Source organism: Piliocolobus tephrosceles, chromosome 10, assembly GCF_002776525.5.
Source record: "Piliocolobus tephrosceles isolate RC106 chromosome 10, ASM277652v3, whole genome shotgun sequence".
Taxonomy (NCBI): domain Eukaryota; kingdom Metazoa; phylum Chordata; class Mammalia; order Primates; family Cercopithecidae; genus Piliocolobus; species Piliocolobus tephrosceles.
In genome coordinates, this window is record NC_045443.1 from 31,264,224 (window position 1) to 31,287,215 (window position 22,992).

At 42.0% G+C, this 22,992-nt stretch overlaps 1 protein-coding gene and 1 pseudogene across 1 annotated transcript; both read left to right on the forward strand.

The window, feature by feature from the left end:
- The first annotated feature begins 390 nt into the window (after nucleotides 1-390).
- Nucleotides 391-4,752, forward strand: LOC113225298 (dnaJ homolog subfamily B member 6). Its single transcript, XM_026457087.2, has 2 exons — nucleotides 391-735; nucleotides 3,577-4,752. The coding sequence occupies exons 1-2, from the start codon at nucleotides 561-563 to the stop codon at nucleotides 4,125-4,127; spliced, it is 726 nt and encodes a 241-aa protein (XP_026312872.1). The 5' UTR covers nucleotides 391-560; the 3' UTR covers nucleotides 4,128-4,752.
- A 15,467-nt stretch (nucleotides 4,753-20,219) lies between these two features.
- On the forward strand, nucleotides 20,220-21,005 carry LOC111540577 (annotated as a pseudogene).
- The last annotated feature ends 1,987 nt before the right edge of the window (nucleotides 21,006-22,992 follow it).

The following is a 22,992-nucleotide window of genomic DNA, read 5'->3' on the forward strand; positions in this document are numbered from 1 at the left end:
TCTGTCTCAAAAAAAAAAAAAAAAAAAAAAAACCCTAACCAGAATGACAACAGATATTTTCAGAGTATCTTGTAGTTTACAAAGCACATTCACATAGTTATTTGCTTGATAAATCAGAGTACTTCTGCAATTAACACTCTTCCCAGCTATGTATATCGCTCGAGATGTTTGAAAAATGCCTTTTGTAAATTGTAACTGAATGGAGGCAAATTCTTCTGGGGCATATTCACCGGGAAAGGCAACTAATTGCATGTGTGTACACTTCAGGGAAGAATTTGTTTAAGATAACTGAAATATGTTTGAGTTGAATCTTTTCCTACTCCAGCTAATGGTCATCACTTTAACTGTGTTCTTTCCAAAGCTTTATTACATATGCTATGAAAATACTGAGCTTGTTTTGTTGTCGGAGAAAGGAGAGAAAGGAAAGCGCGAGGAGACGCCGCCACCACCAGCGCAGCAGTGCAGGAGCTGTGAGGAGATTCGGGCAGTCACCCCACCTCCCCTGCGTCCCGCCACCGGCCGCCTCCGTCCTCGGACCCATTCCAGCAATCTCTTAAAACATGGTGGATTACTATGAAGTTCTAGGCGTGCAGAGACATGCCTCACCCGAGGATATTAAGAAAGCGTATCGGAAACTGGCGCTGAAGTGGCATCCAGATAAAAATCCCGAGAATAAAGAAGAAGCAGAGAGAAAATTCAAACAAGTAGCGGAGGCATATGAAGTGCTGTCGGATGGTGAGTGCCCCCGAGCTGCTGAAGGACCCTGAGCGGGCATGCCGGAATGCGGAGTGGGCGTTGGGATCCTCCTGAGGGTAGCACAGTATGGACTCAAGTGACTTGTTTTTGATGCCACCTGGATTTTGGGCCCCTGAGAGGTTTTTTACTTTTCTCGTGAAGATGTGAATTGATTGAGGTAACTGTGAGAACTGTGGAGTACCAGGGCTTCTGGCAGTTTCTCTTAGGATGGCTGTTTTAAAACAGGACTAGGAACCCTGGAGAGAGGAGGTTGCAGGACTCAGGTCACTGTGCATGTGGTGTGCCTGCCCCCGTTGTTGTGTGTGATCATTCTGACCTCGCTCACCCCCACTGACTTAAACAATACCATGCCAGTGGAGTCAGCTTTACTACTTGAGAGGACGTCATTAGTTCCCAAGAAGAGGGGGTGGAACGTACAGCTAAAATTTAGTTTGCAAATTTCAGGCCTGTCTTCCCCTCCTGGGTCTGGAGCAGAGGTGTTGTATGTTACTGGAAGTCAGATCCATTGGCCTAGTTCACAAATGGGTGAGGGGTCAGAGGTCAGCTGTTGCCTAGATGCAGTTGGGGTTCCGTGGGGAAGTAAAAGGCTGTGCGTGGGGCCTGGGGTGGGGGAACAGTGACAGAACTGGAAAGCCACACAGTGCCCCTGTCTGCTGCAGTGCTGGGTGGCCTGTTGCAAGCAAAGGCCGAGGCATTTACAAAGTTAGGGATGGACTACCAGAACCCTGGAAGTGGGCACTTGGTTAGGTTAAGTGTATCTGCATATGTTCAGGTAATTGGCCCATATTTACAACAAATGTGGGTGTTTTTTTTTTTTTTTTTAAAGAAGGAACCCAGTTTGAGGCGGAGGTTGCAGTGAGCTGAGATTGCACCACTGCACTCCAGCCTGGGTGACAGTGCAAGACTCTGTCTCCAAAAACAAAACAAAAAACAAAAAACAAAACAGAAGGAACCCAATGTAAGCTTGCCACCTTCAACAGCTACCAGCACACCACCAGCCTTGCTTTCTCTGGTGACACTGTGGCCCACCTCCTTTGTTTTAGAGGAAATCCCAGACATTTTACTTCAAAAATATGAAAAGACATAAAACACTGATACTTGAAATCATCTTGAAATGTGGCATTTAAGGTCTTGAACTGTTGAGCTTATTCATTGGAAAGTTTTTTTTTTTTTTTTTTTTTTTTAAAGAGAGAGGGTCTTGTTAGGTTTCCCAGGGAGGCCTTGAACTCCTGGGTTGAGGTGATCATCCTCTCAAGCTCCAAGCGCCACTGCGCCATGCTTGTTCCCTTGGATTTGTGCGCTGGAGTGACAGGAGGGCACAGGCCTCAGTGTTCCCATCTTGTTCTTCGGTTGTTGTTGTTTGTGTGCTAATTCAGTATTGCCAGATTCAGGATTTTAGGGACTAGTAGCATTAGGAAAAGTGAGGACCAAAATGAAGCGTCATACTTGATAGAGCAGCTTTCAGCTCTCACACTGAAGAGTTGCTTGGTTCTTTTGGGAGGTGCGGGATGTGTTCTTCCTATCCTTTTAGGCAGCCTTAAGTGCGAGCTGGAGTTATCTTCAAAACATGGTCATTGTTCTTGCCATGGCACCGGCTACCTGAACTTGCTTGTAAGTGGTTTGCTTCTAAGCCTGTTTTCCCATTTTGTGGAATGTGAGATTTTCTTTTAGGAATGTAGTGGTATGATCACAGCTTGCTGCAGTCTTGACCTCCCAGGCTCAAGCGATTCTTCCATCTTGGTTTTCCGAGTAGCTGGGACCACGGGTGGGTGCCCCTGTGCCCAGCTAACTTTTCAATATTGTGTTTAAAGGTGGAATTTTGCCGTGTTGCCCAGACTGGTCTTGAACTCCTGGGTTTAAGTAATCCACCAGCCTTGCCTGCGCAAAGTGTTGGGATTACAGGCGTTAGCCACTGCGTCCAGCCTATGAGATTTTTTTGAGGAACACAGATGGTATCATGTCAGAAGTACCAGTGCTTCTAGTGTCATTCTTTTTGTTCTGGGATATAAGTAGCGTTTGGAATGTAAGTGTGAGAGCGGCATGCTAGCCCCAGGCCTGGCATCCAGGTGGTCCCTTTTCAGGGTGAAGGAGCCTGTAGGGTGTTAGGTTGGCGCCTTTCTGGCACATCTGCTTTCTACCACTTGCTTAGGCCCTAGCATGTTTGTTTTTGTGCTGCAGATTTTTGTGGTAAGACGGTGCACTTCTGTGGTTGGAATAATTTTGTACTTGGTCATGTGATTTTAATGTAGCGTGTCTGGGCTCTGTGGGCAGTAGAGTGAAAGAAATGATCTAATGGAATAAAAAAAAATTTTTTTTTTGAGATGGAGTTTCGCTCTTGTTGCCCAGGCTTGAGTGCAGAGGTGCAATCTCGTCTCAGTGCAACCTCTGCCTCCTGGGTTCAAGCGATTCTCCTGCCTCAGCCCCCTGAGTAGCTGGGATTACAGGCATGCGCCACCATGCCCGGCTAATTTTGTATTTTTAGTAGAGATGGGGTTTCTCCACGTTGACCAGGCTGGTCTCGAACTCCTGACCTCAGGTGATCTGCCCACCTTGGCCTCCCAAACTGCTGGGATTACAGGTGTGAGCCACCGTGCCCAGCCGTAAATACTTACATACTTAATTTCTTTTTTGAATTTTCAGGAGAGAGGTACAGAAAGTTTTCCCTCTTACTTCCTTTTGTTTTAAAGAAAGGATGGCCATACTCTTTGAAATTTAATTGTAATACATTGAAAACTGATTTACAACTTGGGAAATACCTTTTCTATTGAATTAAGGGTTTAAAAGGAACTTGGCCTTACTGACTTTTCTTTAAATTTTTAGCTAAGAAACGGGATATCTATGACAAATATGGCAAAGAAGGATTAAATGGTGGAGGAGGAGGTGGAAGTCATTTTGACAGTCCATTTGAATTTGGCTTCACATTCCGTAACCCAGATGATGTCTTCAGGGAATTTTTTGGTGGAAGGGACCCATTTTCATTTGACTTGTTTGAAGACCCTTTTGAGGACTTCTTTGGGAATCGAAGGGGTCCCCGAGGAAGCAGAAGCCGAGGGACGGGGTCGTTTTTCTCTGCGTTCAGTGGATTCCCGTCTTTTGGAAGTGGATTTCCTTCTTTTGATACAGGATTTACTTCATTTGGGTCACTAGGTCATGGGGGCCTCACTTCATTCTCTTCCACGTCATTTGGTGGTGGTGGCATGGGCAACTTCAAATCGGTATCAACTTCAACTAAAATAGTTAATGGCAGAAAAATCACTACAAAGAGAATTGTCGAGAACGGTCAAGAAAGAGTAGAAGTTGAAGAAGACGGCCAGTTAAAGTCCTTAACAATAAATGGTAAGGAGCAGCTGCTGCGCTTGGATAACAAGTAATTCAACGCACGCGCTTAACAGAAATGTTAAACTATAACAAGCACCATTTGAGGATTAACGGGAACATTTTTTTGAAGATTTCAAACGAACTCGACTTTCAGTATAATTGTACCTAAAGTATTTATAAACAGCTCATCGGAGCCTCTATTTGTCATAGACTTTTGAGTTTATTGTTGGGACCACGTAATAGGACCATTTTTTTTGTCTTTAAAATTGTTGTAAATCTCTGTATGCACTTTGCTTTTTTATTCAACGTACTCCAAGGTGAGTCTCGACTCTTTAGTGTAGGACCAGATTGTACACTAACACCAGCATGGACCTGCTTTTCATTGTGTCTGAAATGTGAGCCACGTAGTGTCGGCCTGCTGTGAAGTTAACATTGCCAGGACGATTCTTCTGCAGAAATAATTTCAATTTTTTTCAGTATTTAGTAGTGAAAGATATTAATGCATTAATGGTAATACATTTCTGGTTTAATATAAATTAAGGATGTTTTCTAGTTGTGCATGAATGCTGGCAACTTAGTAAGTTTTGACAATTGTTTAAATATGTAATGTTAAGCTTAGGTTTAAAAAAGTAAAGCTGGTAAACTGGGTCTTTGTCATTTGCTTTAAAAAAAAAAAAAGAGAGAAAATAAATGCGAATGTGTTGGTGCATTCAAAAAAAAAAAAAAAGAAAATACTGAGCTTGAGCCTGCTAATGGGAAGCAAGTAATCTCCCCCTTCATTAAAGGTGCATTCATTCTTCCAGGTCAGTAGGGTGACATTGCAAGATCCTGAAAATCAGTGTGCAGTTGAGTCACAAAGTTTGTAATTGAATTTGCCTGGCTAAGTATCTTAGCAACTCAGTTCACGTCAGCGGAACTTTGTTGAAGGGTATATTTTCTTTTTCTTTTTTTTTTTTAATTTACAAAGAAAAGAGGTTTAATTGATCACAGTTCAGCATGACTGGGAAGGCTTCATGAAACTTACAATCATGGTGGAAGGGGAAGAGGAAGCAAACAGGTCCTTCTTCACACAATGGTAAGGAGAAGAGGAATGAGAGCCCAGCAAAGGGGGAAGCCCCTTATAAAACCAAACAGATCTTGTGAAAATTAACTCACTATCATGAGAGCAGGACGGGAAACTGCACTCCTGATATAATTATCTCTACCTGGTCCCTCCCATAACACGTGGGGACTACGGGAACTACAATTCATGATGAGATTTGGCTGGGGGCACAGCCAAACCACATTATTTACTTATGTGCCTTATTTTATTCTGCTATTATTTTATTTATTATTATTTATTCTTCTTATTTTTCTCATGAAAAGAATATTCAGGTCTCCTTTGTGAAAATATATCCAAATTGGATGCTTTATATAAATACTTTTACTTTTATTCTTCAGAAGACCTCTGTGAATGTTAATTTATTAATAATAATTACATCAGTGTGTTCTTCTTCGACAAGATGCTAGATCTTCTAAAAGTCTCTGCCCTGTTGCTCATATCCCATCAACTATTAAATATCAAATGGAGTGAAGAAAAGCTCTGGTGAAAGGCAGCCCTGACATTAGCTAGGGACCATTGATGATATCCAAATTGAATATTTTCCCATCAAATTGATGTGAAAATGATATCTTGTATTTCAAACAGTAACATTTATATGTCTAACAAATATATTATTGATTTATATTTTTCCAATAAGCAAACGATACGTGTTTTATTTAAATCAGAATCAGAAGATTTGTTTTTATTTGCTCCAAAATTTTAACTAAGTGAATGCAACAACTTATTTCCAAGTGATAAAAAGAATAATGCATAACTAAAATATATTTATAGATTTTAAGGCAGATATAGTTTGTATAATTTCCTTCCTAATCCCTTTTTGGAATGAAGGGTATATTTTCATTCCTTGCCAGATTTTTAAAGCGTGACATGTTATGTTAGTAAAACTAAGTAATTCTCCCAGGAGGAGGAAGCAGTAGTGGCTATTACATACCTTCCACTTTACTTATTTAAGAAAACATAAAAAGCTATTACTGGGAGAATAGAATGCATTGTTCTGAATCTAAATTTTTTTTTTTTTTTTAGACAGAGTTTCATTCTTATTGCCCAGGCTAGAGTGCAATGGCGTGATCTTGGCTCACTGCAGCCTCAGGCTCCTGGATTCAAGCGATTCACCGGCCTCAGCCTCCCAAGTAGCTGGAATTACAGGCACCCGCCACCATGCCCCGCTAATTTTTGTATTTTTAGTAGAGATGGGGTTTCACAATGTTGGCCAGGCTGGTCTTGAACTCCTGATGTCAGGTGATCCGCCCACCTCGGCCTCCCAAAGTGCTGGGTTTACAGGCATGAGCCACTGTGCCCAGCCCAAAGCAATCTTTTAGAAGGTGTATAATCAAGAAAAAGAAGAAAATCGGGGTTTTTTGTTTGTTTGTTTTTTGTTTTTAGGGATTCAGGGTATGCTTATAAGCACAGGAATAAAGGAAAAATGCAGTAATCTAAGTTGCAGATACAATGCCTTTAAAACAAAAGACACCATTTGGCAAGGTGTCTGGCTGATATAATGGGAAAACCAGTAATTCAGACTTCAAAGGAGATTTTTTAATGCTTAAATGATGTGGTTTGTCTGATTTAATTATATAATCAGCAGCTTTCCCCCTTTATGTTAAACAGTGGCCAGGTACCACAGTATGGCCTAGAAAGCACCATCCATATATGTCAGAATATGCCCAGCAGGGCTCCATTGATGTGACCCTCTGACGATCTGCCAACCTGCTGTCATGTGCTTCATATTTCTTTCAAACCATTGCAGTAGATGGCAAAGAATAAATGGTCACAAATTATTTGTAGCAATTTCCACCAGGATATGAACCCTATTTCCCCACCCCTTGAACCTAGACTGGCCTTGTGACTTGCTTTGGACAATAGGACATTAGCAAATGAGATGCAAGCAGAGGCCTGAAAAACATTTATGCAATGGGGCTTGTCCTTTCTTGCCCCTTTTGGAAATCAGCTACCACATGGGGCAGAGATTTTTCTTCCACTTCAATTACCCTTGAATTCAGCCATCCTGGTAAAACTAATGGTTTAATTTACCCTTTTTTTTTTTTTTTTATTTAAAGAAACAGAGTCTTGCTCTGTCACCCAGTTCAGTGGTGCAATCCTGGGTCACTGCAGCCAGAACTCCTGGTCTCAAGCAATCCTCCCACCCCCACCTATCCCATGTTGGGATTACAGGTGTGAGCCACTACACCTGGCCGAATGTTGTTTTTGATAGCTATTTGGCAGATATTTATATTTACTTGACAAAGAACTAAGCGAGGAGACTGATGAAAGTCATGAAAATGAATACATTTCTGTCTATGTCTTGCAGGAAAATAAAGTAACTCAAAAAGAAGGTATAACCTTATATATAATAGGGTCCTAACTTATAAATAGGTTCTATTGTAACAGTTATCTATAAGTCAGCTGTCTGGATCTTAGAACATGTATCCACACATCTATCACAGTATCTGGCACATAGCTGGCGTTCAAAAAATAATTCTTGAATAAATGAATGAACAAATGGAAAGTGCAAATGGCTGTTGTTCCCTGACAACGAGAAGAAACTGAATATGCTTTGTGATGGTTAATTTTATATGTCAGATTGGCAAAGTCATAGTACCCAATTTATTCAATTAAACACAAATCTAGGTGAAGGTATTCTGTAGACATGGTTAACAGCTACACTTAATTGACTTTAAATAAAGGAGATAATCTTTTATAACCTAGGTGGGCTTCATCCAACCAGGTTTAAATTTTTTCTCAAAGTAAAAAACTTTTTAAAGGAAGGTAAATGGCTGGGCACAGTGGCTCACACCTGTAATCCTAGCACTTTGGGAGGCCAAGGCGGGAGACTTGCTTGTGTCCTGGTGTTCAAGACCAGCCTGGGCAACATAATGAGACCCTGTCTCTACAAAAAATTAAAATATCAGCCAGGTGTGGTGGCATGTGCCTGTAGTCCCAGCTACTGGAGAGGCTGAAGCAGGAGGATCGTTTGAGCCTTGGAGTTTAAGGGTGAAACAAGCCAGAATTGCACCATTGCACACCAGCCTGGGTGACACAGCAAGACCTTGTGTCTAAAAAAGTTTTTTAAAAAGAAGGAGGGTAAATGGAGTGAAAGTGTTTAAAGCCCTCACATTGTCCAGAAACTGGTGACAATACTTACATTACAATCTTACTTAAGCAAGGATTTCTATTATAATCTCTTGGGTAACCATTAAAACAGTAGTAAAACAATGAATAACAAGCTACTGGCAGGGACGTGGAGGGAGAGAAAAATTTTAAAAAACTACTCCAAATAAAGGCAAGAAAAGTGAGGAAAAGTGAGCATACAAAACAGATGGGATAAAATAGAAACAAATAGTAAGATAGCAGACAAATCCAAATATATCTGTTTACACTAAATGTAAACAGACTAATCAAATGAGAATAGTTGTCAGACTGGATTTTTAAATGATTCTATTTTGATACCGATAAGAAGACATTATTTGCCTTCTTCACTTTTGACAAGTGCACTGATGGCGGGGAAGGTACTGGTGGGATAAACTGCTGGCACCTTAGCCCAAGTCAAGGTGGTAGCACCAAACGTATTAAGAACCATTTTACTTGTCAACACCAGAGACTCACACACACAAAAAAAGTCAATTTCACTTAAAACAGTCTTTGATGGGCTGGGTGCAGTAGCTCACGCCTATAATCCCAGCACTTTAGGAGGATGAGGTGGGCAGTTGACTTGAGGCCAGGAGTACGAGACCAGCCTAGCTAACATGGTGAAACCCCATCTCTTTTGTATTTTTTTTGTAAAAATACAAAAATTAGCCAGGTGTAATGGCACATGCCTGTAATCCCAGCTACTAGGGAGGCTGAGGCAGGAGAATTGTTTGAACCCAGGAGGCGGAGGTTGCAGTGAGCTGAGATAGAATCACTGCATTCCAGCCTGGGTGACCGAGCAAGACTCAGTCTCAAAAAAAAAAAAAAGTACTTGATGAAGCATTAAGCATTAATTTTATCAATCTCAAGTACAGTTATTTTTAGTGCATAAAGAATTTCAGCAGTCTTCTCCTACTGCCCTGTCTTTATACACAAATTGCCTCTTCAGAATTCTAATAAATGGTCAATTCATTTTAGCCTGAATGGTACAAGGAACAGGGAAGGTATTCTTATAGTAGAGTTTAACGTGGGGTCACCTGTCCCTACTGTCCTCGTCGTACCCTGACCAGCCTCTCGGTACCCCCAGAGAACAGATGCTTACTTCCTTGCAAGGAAAATGGTGTCACCTTTGAACATGCTAGTTGTTAAAGGCAACTTTTCAACATTCTAATATCTTAGAAGATATTTGGCTAACAAAGCAGGAGATTTCATAAAAATTATAAATCAGATAATACTAAAGAGTCAGGAGTTCTAGCCGGGTGCGGTTGCTCAGGCCTGTAATCCCAGCACTTTGGGAGGCCTAGGCAGGCAGATCACCTGAGGTCAGGAGTTTGAGACCAGTCTTACCAACATGGAGAAACGCCGTCTCTACTAAAAATACAAAATTAGTTGGGCATGGCGGTGAATGCCTATAATCTCAGCTACTCGGGAGACTGAGGCAGGAGAATAGCTTGAACCCAGGAGGTGGAGGTTGTGGTGAGTCGAGATCACACCACTGCACTCCAGCCTGGGCAACAAGAGCAAAACTCCATCTCAAAAAAAAAAGAGTCAGGAGCTCTCCATGTTTAAGATAATCAAATCCACATTTTATGGTTGTATACATTTTATTTAACCACACAATGAACACACAAAAATTAATAAACTACTGTAGCTCACTCCACGATTTACACACATACACATATACATATACACATACACATATTTTAACACACTCCCTAAATTTATTTTCAGAAAGTGTAATGTGTACCTCACCAATGCTAAGAATGGTGAAAAATGCAATTAGATTTACAACAACTGCTCTTGAGAAACTTAGTGTTGTGCCTTTCCCATATACAAGGAACTTTTGCTCTGTGACTAAGGAGGAAACTGAGTAAGAATATGCCTCATCCTCTTTGCTTTTCTAGCCAGGATGCCTGGTGGCAAGGAAGAACCAGCATGCTATAAAAAAAGAGGAGCTGGGAGCAGTGGCTCACTCCTGTAATCCCAGCATTCTGGGAGGCCGAGGCAGCGGACTCCATGTCTACTAAAAATACAAAAATTATCTAGGCGTGGTGGCGGGCACCTGTATTTCCAGCTACTCGGGAGGCTGAGGCAGAAGAATCACCTGAACCCAGGAGGTGGAGCTTGCAGTGAGCCGGGATCACCCCAGTGCACTCCAGCCTGGGCAACAGAGCAAGAATCTGTCTCAAGAAAAAAAAAAAAAATTAGAGGCAAGAATAAAAGGGTTGACCCTCTGTTTAGACTGACCTGATGTGAAAATGCCTGCCATGCTTAATATTAGTCACAAAGACTCAAAGAGCCAAAATATTATCCGATGATCTCTAGGGTCATATTTTTGAAAAGAATAATTTCTGACAAAGTTGAATTTCTTAAATTCCAACTAGTTACCATTACCAGGGATGTTCAGGGTAAAAACCTGCAGGCCAGCTTCTCTGGTAGATCTTATGCAAACAAAGTGTGTTCCACCATCAAAAAGAGACAGATTCAAATGTATACATTGATATCCAACAAGCAGTTTGCATTGTTTATATTGTGTCGGATTTGCCAAAAAGCACAAGAGATTTCTAAAGCCTCTGATGGCTGGCGTCATCCATCAGTATCCATTAGGTGCTCCCAATTTGGAAAATGATGGGAATCATGTCACGGGAGGTATTTTTTAAATGACTTCTATAACTAGTCAATAAACTTCGCAATGACATAGAAAAATCTAGTCAATCTACTTAATATCTTAGAAAAGTAAACAGGCTGAGAAAGCCCAAGTTTGAAACCTTCTAAGGAATAAAAAGCATGCCTACTCTAGCAGAAGGAGATGGATTTAAGCTACCAACCCAAGAATTTTAAAAACAGAACTTTTAGATACCGACAAGGCGGGCTGCGGTGGCTCATGCCTGTAATCCTAGCACTTTGGGAGGCCGAAGTGGAAGGATCACTTGAGCTCAGGAGTTTGAGACCAGCCTGGGCAACATAGCAAGACCTCATCTCTAGTAAAACTAAAAAAAAAAAAATTAGTCAGGCGTGGTGGTGCGTGCCTGTAGTCCCAGCTACTTGGAGGGCTGAGGCGAGAATATTGCTTGAGCCTGAGAGATCAAGGCTGCAGTGAGCCCTGATTGTGCCACTGCACTCCAGCCAGGGTGACAGAGCCAGACCTTGTCTCAAAAAAAAAAAAAAAAATACTGACAAAGAAGAATTCTTATGGAGGGGGATGTGTGTGTGAATGAGTGGTTAAGAGGATACGACATATAACACTGTTTAAATACTAAATAAAATTGTCCTCACAGAATGTACTATCTTCACGGTACACTTTCTATTCTCTTCGTTTTCTTTTCTCTAACTTCTTTGCCAAATGCTAGCCAATATGTGTTTAAATTTTCCTTCATAGATATACATCAACAATAAAACTTTTATTTAAAATTTGTAATCAGTATATACACAGTCTTACATTTATATGCCAGTAGAAAAGGATGGTGGAAACCAAATCAGGAATAAGTGAGAAAATAGCAGTGGCCAAAAACAAAACCTCATTTTATAATAAAAAGCCGATCAGTCACGTAATGCCAGTGATAGTAGTCACTGAAGCCTTACTGTGTGCCAGGCACCATCCAGCATTTTCATGTGCTGTCACACTTGTGGCTTATGACACACCTGAGTGTGTCAGTTGAGTCCTCTGAAAGCAGATGGAGCTAGAAGTACAAGAGGTTAACTGTGGAACAGCACTGGTAAAACATAGAAGTCGGAAAAAGCAAGTCTAGGCAGGGAAATTCTTCAGACCCTGCTGCAGATCTGACACCTGTTAAAGGAAAGGAGGGGAAGTGGGTTTGGGCAGGGAGAGCCTCAGACCGTGCTGCAGACCTGACAAAGCCTGGGCCAATGTGATCAGCAACTCTGGACAAGAGCTGGCCAGTAGAGGAGTCTCTTCTTAGGCTGCAGTGCCCATGCCCGGAAGCCATAGAGCTCAGTCACTAGCTGGGGGCTACCTTAGGAGATCAAGGTCTCACCTCCAAAGGTGAGTAAGATTCCAAAGGTGCTAATGGCTGAAGGCCTCTGCTCGCTGCACTCCTTAACGGCTGAACAGCAAGCCCTTTCTTGAAGGGAAATCTGAGTGCTGCTCCTCCATGGCTACCTCAGTAAGGGAGGTTTTATTATGATTCCCATTTTTCAGAAAGCAAAAGAGGCACAAAAGTTATGTAAATTTCCCAAAGTTACACAGCTAGTAAAGAGCTGATAAATGTCTCCTATTTGTCTTGCAGCTGATAGTAAAAGTCACTTTTTTTTTTCTTTTTTTTTTTTTAAGATGAAGTTTCACTCTTGTTTCCCAGGCTGGAGAACAGTGGCACGATCTCGGCTCACTGCAACCTCCGCCTCCTGGGTTCAAGTGATTCTCCTGCCTCAACCTCCCACGCAGCTGGGATTACAGGCCACCACGCCGGGCTAATTTTTATATATTTAGTAGAGACGGGGTTTCACCCTGTTGGCCAGGCTGGTCTCAAACTCCTGACCTCAGGTGATCCGCCCACCTCGACCTCCCATAGTGCTGGGATTACAAGCGTAAGCCAACGTCCCCAGCCGTAAAAGTAACTTTCTAATTTATTAGGAGTTTTTAGAAATGTTCAGCTTTCAGGCCAGGCGCGGTGGCTCGCGCCTGTAATTCCAGCACTTTGGGAGGCCGAGGAGGGCAGATCACGAGGTCAGGAGATCCAGACCATCCTGGCTAACACAATGAAACCCCATCTCTACTGAAAATACAACAAATTAGTCGGGCGTGGCCTGTAGTCCCAGCTACTCGGGAGGCTGAGGCAGGAGAATGGCGTGAACCCGGGAGGCGGAGCTTGCAGTGAGCCGAGATTGGGCCACTGCACTCCAGCCTGGGCGACAGAGTGAGACTCCATTCAAAAAAAAAAAAAAAAAGTTCAGCTTTCATCAATACGTCATTTAAAAATGCTTTTTTAAAGTATTAAGTGTTTTACATTTTTTTAAGTGTGCTAAGTATACCATGAAAAAAAGAAAATCTATCATATAAAAGTTCTCATTTTAAAAAGCAAAATGATATGGGAGAATATATCCCAAGTTCCAGAAATGTTTAGCCTTATTTTTCTCTTCTAATCAAAAGGTGTTATTTTTAACAGTTTAATCTCTAGACTGCAGTCAAAGGTGCTAAGTTTCAATGTTGATGCAGAGTTTACAACATAGTTTTAAACATGTGAGAACTGGAATTGTAGGAAAGTGCTCAGAGACCTCCAATTACAGTAGCATTCCCAGGTGTGGCCATAACAATTTTATTACCAACAACATAACAATTTTATTCCTGTCCCTTTGCACCTCTTTCACCAGGGGAAGTAGAAGAACCTTCAGGAAATAGTCAAGCAGCAAGTGGTCGAGCAGTTTAGGTACTATTTGCCTGATGATGTTTTCTAAATTGATTTCTTTATTACCTAGAAATCTTCCTCCTTCCCTTCAATTTTCACCTTTCCTCACACATAAGAAAACACAGCTTTGAACAAGCAGAGAGTTGAGGTGGCACAGACCTTCAGAATTTCTCATCTCCTCCATGCTAGCCAATTATTTCACTATTATCTGTATGGAAAAGAAGAGGAGAGGAAACCTGGGGAGGGAAGTCTTAGAGCTACAGTTGGAATCACCTTTCCATTGCATGATAAATAATCCTTCTGGATCCTTAAAAAGTTTGTTTTTAACATAATGTTTTAAAAATACAATTTAAGTTTATTGTAGAAAAATCAGAAAACACTAAGGCAGAAAGAAAAGGAGATCCACCATCCAGGGCTCCCTAACATTACGTTTATTTTTTATTTATTTTGAGATGGAGTCTCACTCTGTCATTTGGAATGGAGTGCAGTGGCGCCATCTCGGCTCACTGCAACCTCTGGCTCCCGGGTTCAAGCGATTCTCCTGCCTCCGCCTCCTGAGTAGCTGAGATTACAGGCACCTGCCACCACGCCTGGCTAATTGTTGTAGTTTTAGTAGAGACAGGGTTTTGCCAGGTTGTCCTGGGAGCCGGACAGGCTAATTGTTGTAGTTTTAGTAGAGACAGGGTTTTGCCAGGTTGTCCTGGGAGCCTGGGTGGACTTGAACTCCTGACCTCAAGTGATCTACCCACCTCAGCTTCCCAAAGTGCTGGGATTACAGGCATGAGCCACCGTGCCTGGCCTCCCTAACACATTAGTGTATGGACTTCCACTCACTCCTTTCTAGTGTATTTTGTTTTTAAAAAAAAAAAAAATAGGATCATTCCTTAAATATTATCTTAGAACTGGTTTTTCGTCACTTGATATCATAAACATCTTTTCACATCGATAAGTTCATTTCTACAAATGTGTACATACAACTCTAGCACGGTTTATTCAAGTAGTACCCTACTGAAGGCTTTAATTTTTTTCTCTTCATTTTTTTCGATATGAGAAACAATTCAGTGAACACCCTTGTAGCTAAATCTTTTTTTGCAATATTCTGAGATAAAATGCATAAAACACAAAATTTAACATTTTAACCATGTTCAAGTGTACAGTTCAGTGTTTTGTGCCTACTCGTAAGTCTGCACAAACATCACCACTACCTAATTCCAGAACATTGCCATCGCCCCATAAAGAAACTCCATACCTATTAGCAGTTGTTCCCAATTCCTCCCTACCACCATTGCCTGGCAACCACTACTCTAGTTTCCGTCTCTATGGATTTGCCTATTCCGGACATTTCATATAAATGGGATCATATCACATGTGTTCTTTTGTGTCTGGCCTGTTTCACTTAGTATACAGTATTTCCAAAATGCATCCATTTGTAGCATGTATCAATGCTTCATTCCTTTTTGGCTGAATTATTTTTTAGGCCTGAATTATTATTCCACTGTATGGCTCTACTACCACATTTTGTTTATCTATTCATCAGATGATGGACATTGGGTTGTTTCTGCCTTTTGGCTACTGTGAATAGTGATGCTTAAACATTTTTGGACAAGTTTTGACATGGGCATATGTTTTCAGCTCTCTTGAGTATATAGCTAGAAGCAGAATTGCAGAGTCACTCTACATTTAACATTTTGAGGAACCACCAAACTTTTCCATAGCAGCTGTGCCATTTTCCATTCCTGCTAGCAATGTATTAGGGCTCTAATTTCTCTCTGTCTGTGCCAACACTTATTTTCCTTTTTATTATTATTATTGCCATTCGATTAGGTGTGGTTCTGATTTGCATTTCTTTAATAACTAATAAAGGTCAGCATCTTTTCATGTGCTTACTGGCCATTTATATATCTTCTTTGAAGAAATGGTTATTTAAATTCTCTGCCCATTTTTTTTTTTTTTTTCTTAGATGGAGTCTCACTCTGCCCAGGCTAGAGTGCAATGGTGCAATCTCAGCTCACTGCAACCTCTGCCTCCTTGGTTCAAGCATTCTCCTGCCTCAGCCTCCCAAGTAGCTGGGATTACAGGCATGCACAACCATGCTCGGCTAATTTTTGTATTTTTAGTAGAGATGGGGTTTCACCATGTTGGCCAGGATGGTCTCGAACTCCTGACCTCAAGTGATCTGCCTGCCTCAGCCTCCCAAAGTGCTGGGATTACAGGCATGAGCCACCGCACCTGGCCTTTTTTTCTTTTTTTTGAGATGGAGCCTCACTCTGTCACCCAGGCTGGAGTGCAGCGGTGCAATATTGGCTCACTGCAACCTCTCCCTCCCAGATTCAAGGGATTCTCCTGACTTAGCCTCCTGAGAAGCTGGGATTACAGGCATGCACCACCACATCCAGCTAATTTTTTTTGTATTTGTTTTAGTAGGTACACAGTTTCACCATGTTGACCAGGCTGGTCTGAACTCCTGACCTCAAATGATCCGCCTGCCTCGGCCTCCCAAAGTACTGGGATTATAGGCATAAGCCACGGTGCCCAGCCCTTTGCCCAATTTTTAGTTGGGTTGTTTGTCTTTTCATTGTTGACATGTAAAAGTTATTTATATATTCTGGAGAGTATGCCCTTATCAGATAAATGACTTACAAATATTTTCTCCCATTCTATAAGTTGTGTTTTCACTTTTTTTTTTTTTTTCTCTTACTTTTTCTTAAATAGAGACGGGGTCTTACTATGTTCCCTAGGCTAGTCTCAAACTCTCAAACTCCTGGACTCCAGCAATCCTCCTGCCTCGGCCTCTCAAAGTGTTGGGATTTCAGCTGTGAGCCACAAGGCCCGGCCCTTCACTTTCTTGATAATGTCCTTTATACACAAAAGTTTTTAATTTTGATGAAGCCCAATTTATCTTTTTTCTTTTGTTATTTGTACTTTTGGTGTCATATTTAAGAAACTGTTACCTAATCCAAGGTCATAAACATTTATACCTATGTTCCCTTCAAGAGTTCTATGAGCTCTTACATTTAGGTCTTTGATCCATTTTGAGTAAATTTTTTTATATCATGTGATATTTTAAGTACCTACTTTGAATAGATTCCTAGAAAGTGGGCATACAATGCTTCAGGGGTTGTTTTGGTTTAGGTTTTTTTTTTAGAAAGTCTCATGTCTTGCTCTGTCTCCAAGGCTGGGGTACAGTGGCACAGTCATGGCTCACTGCAGCCTAGAAATCCTGAACTCAAGCAATCCTCCCACCTCAACCTCCCAAGTAGCTAGAACTACAGGTGCATGCCATTATGTTCAGTTAAGTTTTTTTATCTTTTGTAGAGATAGGGTCTTGCTATGTTGCCCAGGCTGGTCTCAAACTCCTGGCCTCAAGTAATCCTCCCACTTTGGCCTCCCAAACTGCTGGGATTACAGGTGTGAGCCACCACACCAGGCCCAGTTTTAAACACAGAAGCTGAATTTCTAATTCCAGTCACAGTTCCATCATCAATGAGGACAAAAGAAATAAGAATGGGCCAGGCGCGGTGGCTCAAGCCTGTAATTTCAACACTTTAGGAGGCCGAGGCAGGCGGATTACGATGTCAGGAGATCGAGACCATCCTGGCTAACACAGTGAAACCCCGTCTCTGCTAAAGAATACAAAAAATTAGCCGGGCGTAGTGACGAGCGCCTATAGTCCCAGCTACTCGGGCGGCTGAGGCAGGAGAATGGCGTGAACCCAGGAGGCGGAGGTTACGGTGAGCCGAGATTGCACCACTGCACTCCAGCCTGGGCGACAGAGCAAGACTCTGTCTCAAAAAAAAAAAAAAAAGAAAGAAAAAGAAAAAGGAAATAAGAATGCATTTATTTAACAAAACATTATATTTTTGCTTGTAAGCAAATGACTAAAATTAACAAGAAATTACTGGATTACTGCCTCACTCATTTGCCATCACTTTTTCCAACTGCTGTTCCTACTGTCTTAATTACTTTTGTCTGGTGCTTTGCAGAACTGTCACTGTGAGGATTCATTTTGGACCTTAACTGTCAGATCACTGTAGCCAGGTTTCATCTCTTGCTAAAGATTCCACATAAAGAGATGGTATAGGCCGGGCGCGGTGGCTCAAGCCTGTAATCCCAGCACTTTGGGAGGCCGAGACGGGCGGATCACGAGGTCAGGAGATCGAGACCATCCTGGCTAACAGGGTGAAACCCCGTCTGTACCAAAAAATAATAATAATAATAATACAAAAAACTAGCCGGGCAAGGTGGTGGGCGCCTGTAGTCCCAGCTACTCCGGAGGCTGAGGCAGGAGAATGGCGTGAACCTGGGAGGCGGAACTTGCAGTGAGCTGATATCTGGCCACTGCACTCCAGCCTGGGCGGCAGAGCGAGACTCCGTCTCAAAAAAAAAAAAAAAAAAAAAGAGATGGTATAAAGGGGCTGGTGGGTACAAGTATCTTCACAGACATGCAAAAGTGGAGAAACCATTTGTGGCCAGCATTCCTTGTTCATCTAAGAAAATACATGTTCCTTTATATTCCAGTTTTCCAAACATGGATCACCCCCTCTTCCCCTAAATTTTCTTTCATTGTAAACTACACAAAAGAAACCACTCAAGTTCCCATCTCTTCTCCTTGCCAGTGTTTCATCAGGCTGATAATGCTGGACGGGAGAAAACAAACCTCTTTGACTCTTCTGCCATCTACTGACATGGAAAACTGCTTATGCAGCAGTGAAACATAAAGCACTACGGAAAAGGAGCAGGACCTAGACCCTGAGCTCTGAAGTGGGAGACAAAAGACCAAGGTGGTACTGAACTGGGGGATGGGGATGGAGAGTTGGATTTACAATGGATGTCTTTAAAATATATATATATATGTTAGGTTGGGTGTGGTGGCTCATGCCTGTAATCCCAGTACTTTGGGAGGCTGAGGTGGACAGATCACCTGAGGTCAGGAGTTCAAGACCAGCCTGGCCAACATGGTGAAAACTCATCTCTACTAAAAATATAAAAAAATTAGCCAGGCGTGGCGGCGTGTGCCTGTAGTCCCAGCTACTTGGGAGGCTGAGGCAGAAGAGTCCCTCGAACCCGGGAGGCGGAGGTTGCAGTGAGCTGAGATGGTGCCACTGTACTCCGATCCTGTGTGACAGAGTGAGATTCTGTCTCAAAAAAAACTTTTTTAAAGCTAGACATGTTGAATTTTAGCTATGGTTATTTGGTCTGGTATAAAGGGGGTCATGTTTAATGCATGAATCCCTTGCACCCTACATAACATGAGAATAATATTCACAGTCAAGGAAAACTGTGTGAACTAATTCATCTGTATATATGTGATATATGTATTTTTAAAATCAAAGAAAGAAGAAACCTATATCTAACCAAGCAGTGACTGAGCCCTCACAATGTGAAAAAACTAAAATGTGGCCTTTATATCATTAAGGCCTAAAAACTCTCTTTCTCAGCTATATAGGTAAGTAAAAAATCAAACAGACCAGGTGTGGTGGCTCACGTCTGTATTCCCAGAATTTGCGGAGGCTGAAGAGGGAGAATCACTCGAAGCCAGGAGTTTGACACCAGCCTGGGCAACATAGGGAGACCCCATTTTTACCAAAAAATAGAAAAAATTAGCTGGGCATGGTGGCACACACTTATAGTCCCAGCTATTCCAGAAGCTGAGGTGGGAGGACCATATGAGCCCAGGAAGTCAACGCTGCAGTGAGCTATGATCTTGCCACTGCACTCCAGCTTGGGCAACAGAGTGAGACCCCATCTCTAAAAAGAAAAGAAAAGAAAAATATTCAAGCACTTGGCTCTCCAAACTGTCTGGCACAGCTGATAGCAGGAATATGCACTACAATAAGGGTCAAAATACAATAAGTTGGCAGTATTTTGTGTGGAGAGCACACTTTGCAGTTTTACTTCATATTGTATAACTCTCAAGCAATACTGCTTTTCTGACTTCTGATTGGAAAGAGACCATTCCACACCATACTACCTCTTCCTGTACTTCCTATCAATGGCAACCCTCCTTTTCCTTGCATATAAAGTCCATTTAACAGTATATCTTGTAGCAAAGATTTCTTAACAGGATAAAAAACATAAGCCATTAAAGGAAAAGGTGAAGGATTAGCCTATACTAAAATTAAGAGTATCAGGGGCTGGACATGGTGGCTCATGCCTGTAATCCCAGCACTTTGGGAGAACAAGGCGGGAGGATCGCTTGAGTCCTGGAGTTTGCAGTCAGCCTACATAACATTGGGAGACCCCGTCTCTACAAAAAATAAAAAAATTAGCCAGCTGTGGTGGCACAAGCCTGTAGTCCCAGCTACTCAGGAGGCTGAGGTGAGAGAACCACTTGAGCCCAGGAGGTTGAGGCTGCAGTGAGCCATGATTGCACCACTGCACTCCAGCCTGGGTGAGAGCGAGACCCTATCTCGAAAAAAAAAAAAAATATTGAGAACATCTTTTCAAATGATATCACTAAGAGTTCTAATAGGCAACCTACAGGTAGAAGAAGATATCTGCAATAAATGTATCCCTCAAAGAATTCATATCCAGAATACATAAAATCTCTGATCATGGCTACCTGAATTCCCCCTTCCCAGGAATATGAGAGTGACAACTCTTGCAAAGTGTTACAGGCCACAGAGTGTGTAAGAAGACACCGGTGGTGGAATCGAGTGTTTGGTCCCAGTTGGGAACCTGTGGTAGAAAAATACTTAGTAGCTACCCAGATTGTAACGGTTGGTGTTACTGACTGGTGTGCAGGATCTGTGTTCCAGAAAGTTGGAAAACACAGCAACTGCAGTAGGAAGTGGCTTTCTTCCCTTCAGATTGCTAGTCATAGTGGCTATGTGCAGATCAACTGGAAGAGAGTTGAGAAAGATGTAAACAAAGCAACACAACAGGTTAAGAAACGAGCAAATAGGCCAAGCGTGGTGGCTCACACCTGTAATCCCAGCACTTTGGGAGGCTGAGGTGGGCAGATCACAAGATCAAGAGCTCGAAACCATCCTGGCCAACATGGTGAAACCCCGTCTCTACGAGAAATACAAAATTTAGCTGGGCGTGGTGTCACATACCTGTAATCCCAGCTACTCGGGAGGCTGAGGCAGGAGAATCGCTTGAACCTGGTAGGCAGAAGTTTCAGTAACCCGAGATTGCACCACTGCACTCCAGCCTGGTGATAGAGCAAGACTTCGTCTCAAAAAAAAAAAAAAAAAAAAAAAAAAAAAAAGAAATATGCAAATAAAGCAACACCTAAAATCAACAATATAATTGAAGAAGTCACAGAATTTATCAAACAGAACATCATGATACCCAGTTGATTTGTGGGAGGTTTTTTGCTAAGACATGCGTCTTAAGATGAGTATTTTCCCATAGTGGATTCAACTATGAGAAGAGAAGTGGCAGCAACAAGGTGGTCTCTTAACAGTACATGCTGCCGGGATCTCAAGGGCAAGGAGAAGCAACCGGCCGGGCCATACTGAACTCACAACTTAGCATTTTGCCATCTGAAGCTTGCCAAACTAGTATCTGCTGTCAAACAACCTATGTGGAATGTGAATAATAGTATTCCTGAGTGAACTATGGCTTTCCTAATATTTTAAAATTCACAGCTGTTTAGAAATCCACCTGCAAAATATCATGACCGGATGTAGATATGGAGAGAAAATAAATATGTTGGATTTATTGCCCAGTGAAATATTATCTTTTTATTTAAATAACATGATCTTCATTGTGCTTTATGGTATAATGCTGATAATTTAAAATGTGTATTATAGCTTCAGTATTAGGGCTGGCTTCTTAAAAAACAGATATGTTTGCAATAAATTGAAGAACTGTAAGTCCTTTTGTGAAAAGCTTTAGAAATGATATAATTATTAAAGATATTAAATAGACCAAAAAAAAAATTTACAAATCAATAAGAAAAAAGACAATTCAATGAAAGACAAAAGACAAGCAGATATTTCACAAGAGGGTATACTAACAGTCTATAAAAGTATGAAAAGGTGTTCAACTGATCAGTCATCAGGGATATGTGGATTAAAAGTAAAATTTATTTTATTTTATTTTAAATAATACAGACGTGGTCTTGCTATGTTGCCAAGGCTGGTCTCAAACTCCTGGACTGAAGCAATCCTCCTGTCTTGGCCTCCCAAAGTGCTGGGATTATGGGTGTGAGCCACTGGGCCCGGCCTAAAATGTTATCAGAATGGTTAAAATGAGAAGATGCAAAATATGAAGAGCTGGCAAGGATATGGAACAAGTAGAACTCTCACACTGCTGGTGGAATATAAAAGGGTATGAACACTTCAGACCCTTTTGTCTGCCTATGTCTCCTAAAACTGAACATGTTTATACCCTATGATTTAACAATCCACTCCTAGAACTCTAGCCAACAGAAATGCATCTCTATTTAACAGAACACCAGTACTACAATGTTAATTGAAACTACCCAAATGCCTTTGAAAAAATTATGTTACATTCGGCCGGGCGCGGTGGCTCATGCCTGTGATTCCAGCACTTTGAGAGGCCGAGGCGGGCGGATCATGAGGTCAGGAGATCGAGACCATCCTGGCTAACACGGTGAAATCCCGTCTCTACTAAAAATACAAAAAATTAGCCAGATGTGGTGGCGGGAGCCTGTAGTCCCAGCTACTCGGGAGGCTGAGGCAGGAGAATGGCGTGAACCTGGGAGGCGGAGCTTGCAGTGAGCACAGATCGGGCCACTGCACCACTCGGTCTCAAAAAAAAAAAAGTTTGAAAACAAATGTACACAGGAAAGTTTAAATTTTTGGTAGCTAAATTGTTTATCTATAGATACTTTTCAAATTATTTTTCAGTTTCTCAGCTTTCCTGTTAGCCGGGCGCAATGGCTCACGCCTGTAATCCCTGCACTTTGGGAGGCCGAAGCAGGCGGATCATGAGGTCAGGAGGTCGAGACCATCCTGGCTAACACGGTGAAACCCCGTCTCTACTAAAAAATACAAAGAAAAAAACTAGCCGGGCGAGGTGGCGGGTGCCTGTAGTCCCAACTACTCGGGAGGCTGAGGCAGGAGAATGGCGTGAACCCGGGAGGCGGAGCTTGCAGTGAGCGGAGATAGCACCACTGCACTCCAGCCTGGGCAAAAGAGCGAGGCTCTGTCTCAAAAAAAAAAAAAAAAGAATTGTTGGTATTCACATCAAATTAGTTTATTACTGGTCAGGTACGGTGGCTTACACCTGTAATTCCAGCACTGTGTGGGGCTGAGGTGGGAGGATCACTTGAGCCCAGGAGTTCAAGACCAGCCTGGGCAACAAAATGAGACACTCGTCTCTACAAAAAATTGAAAAACTAGCTGGATGTGA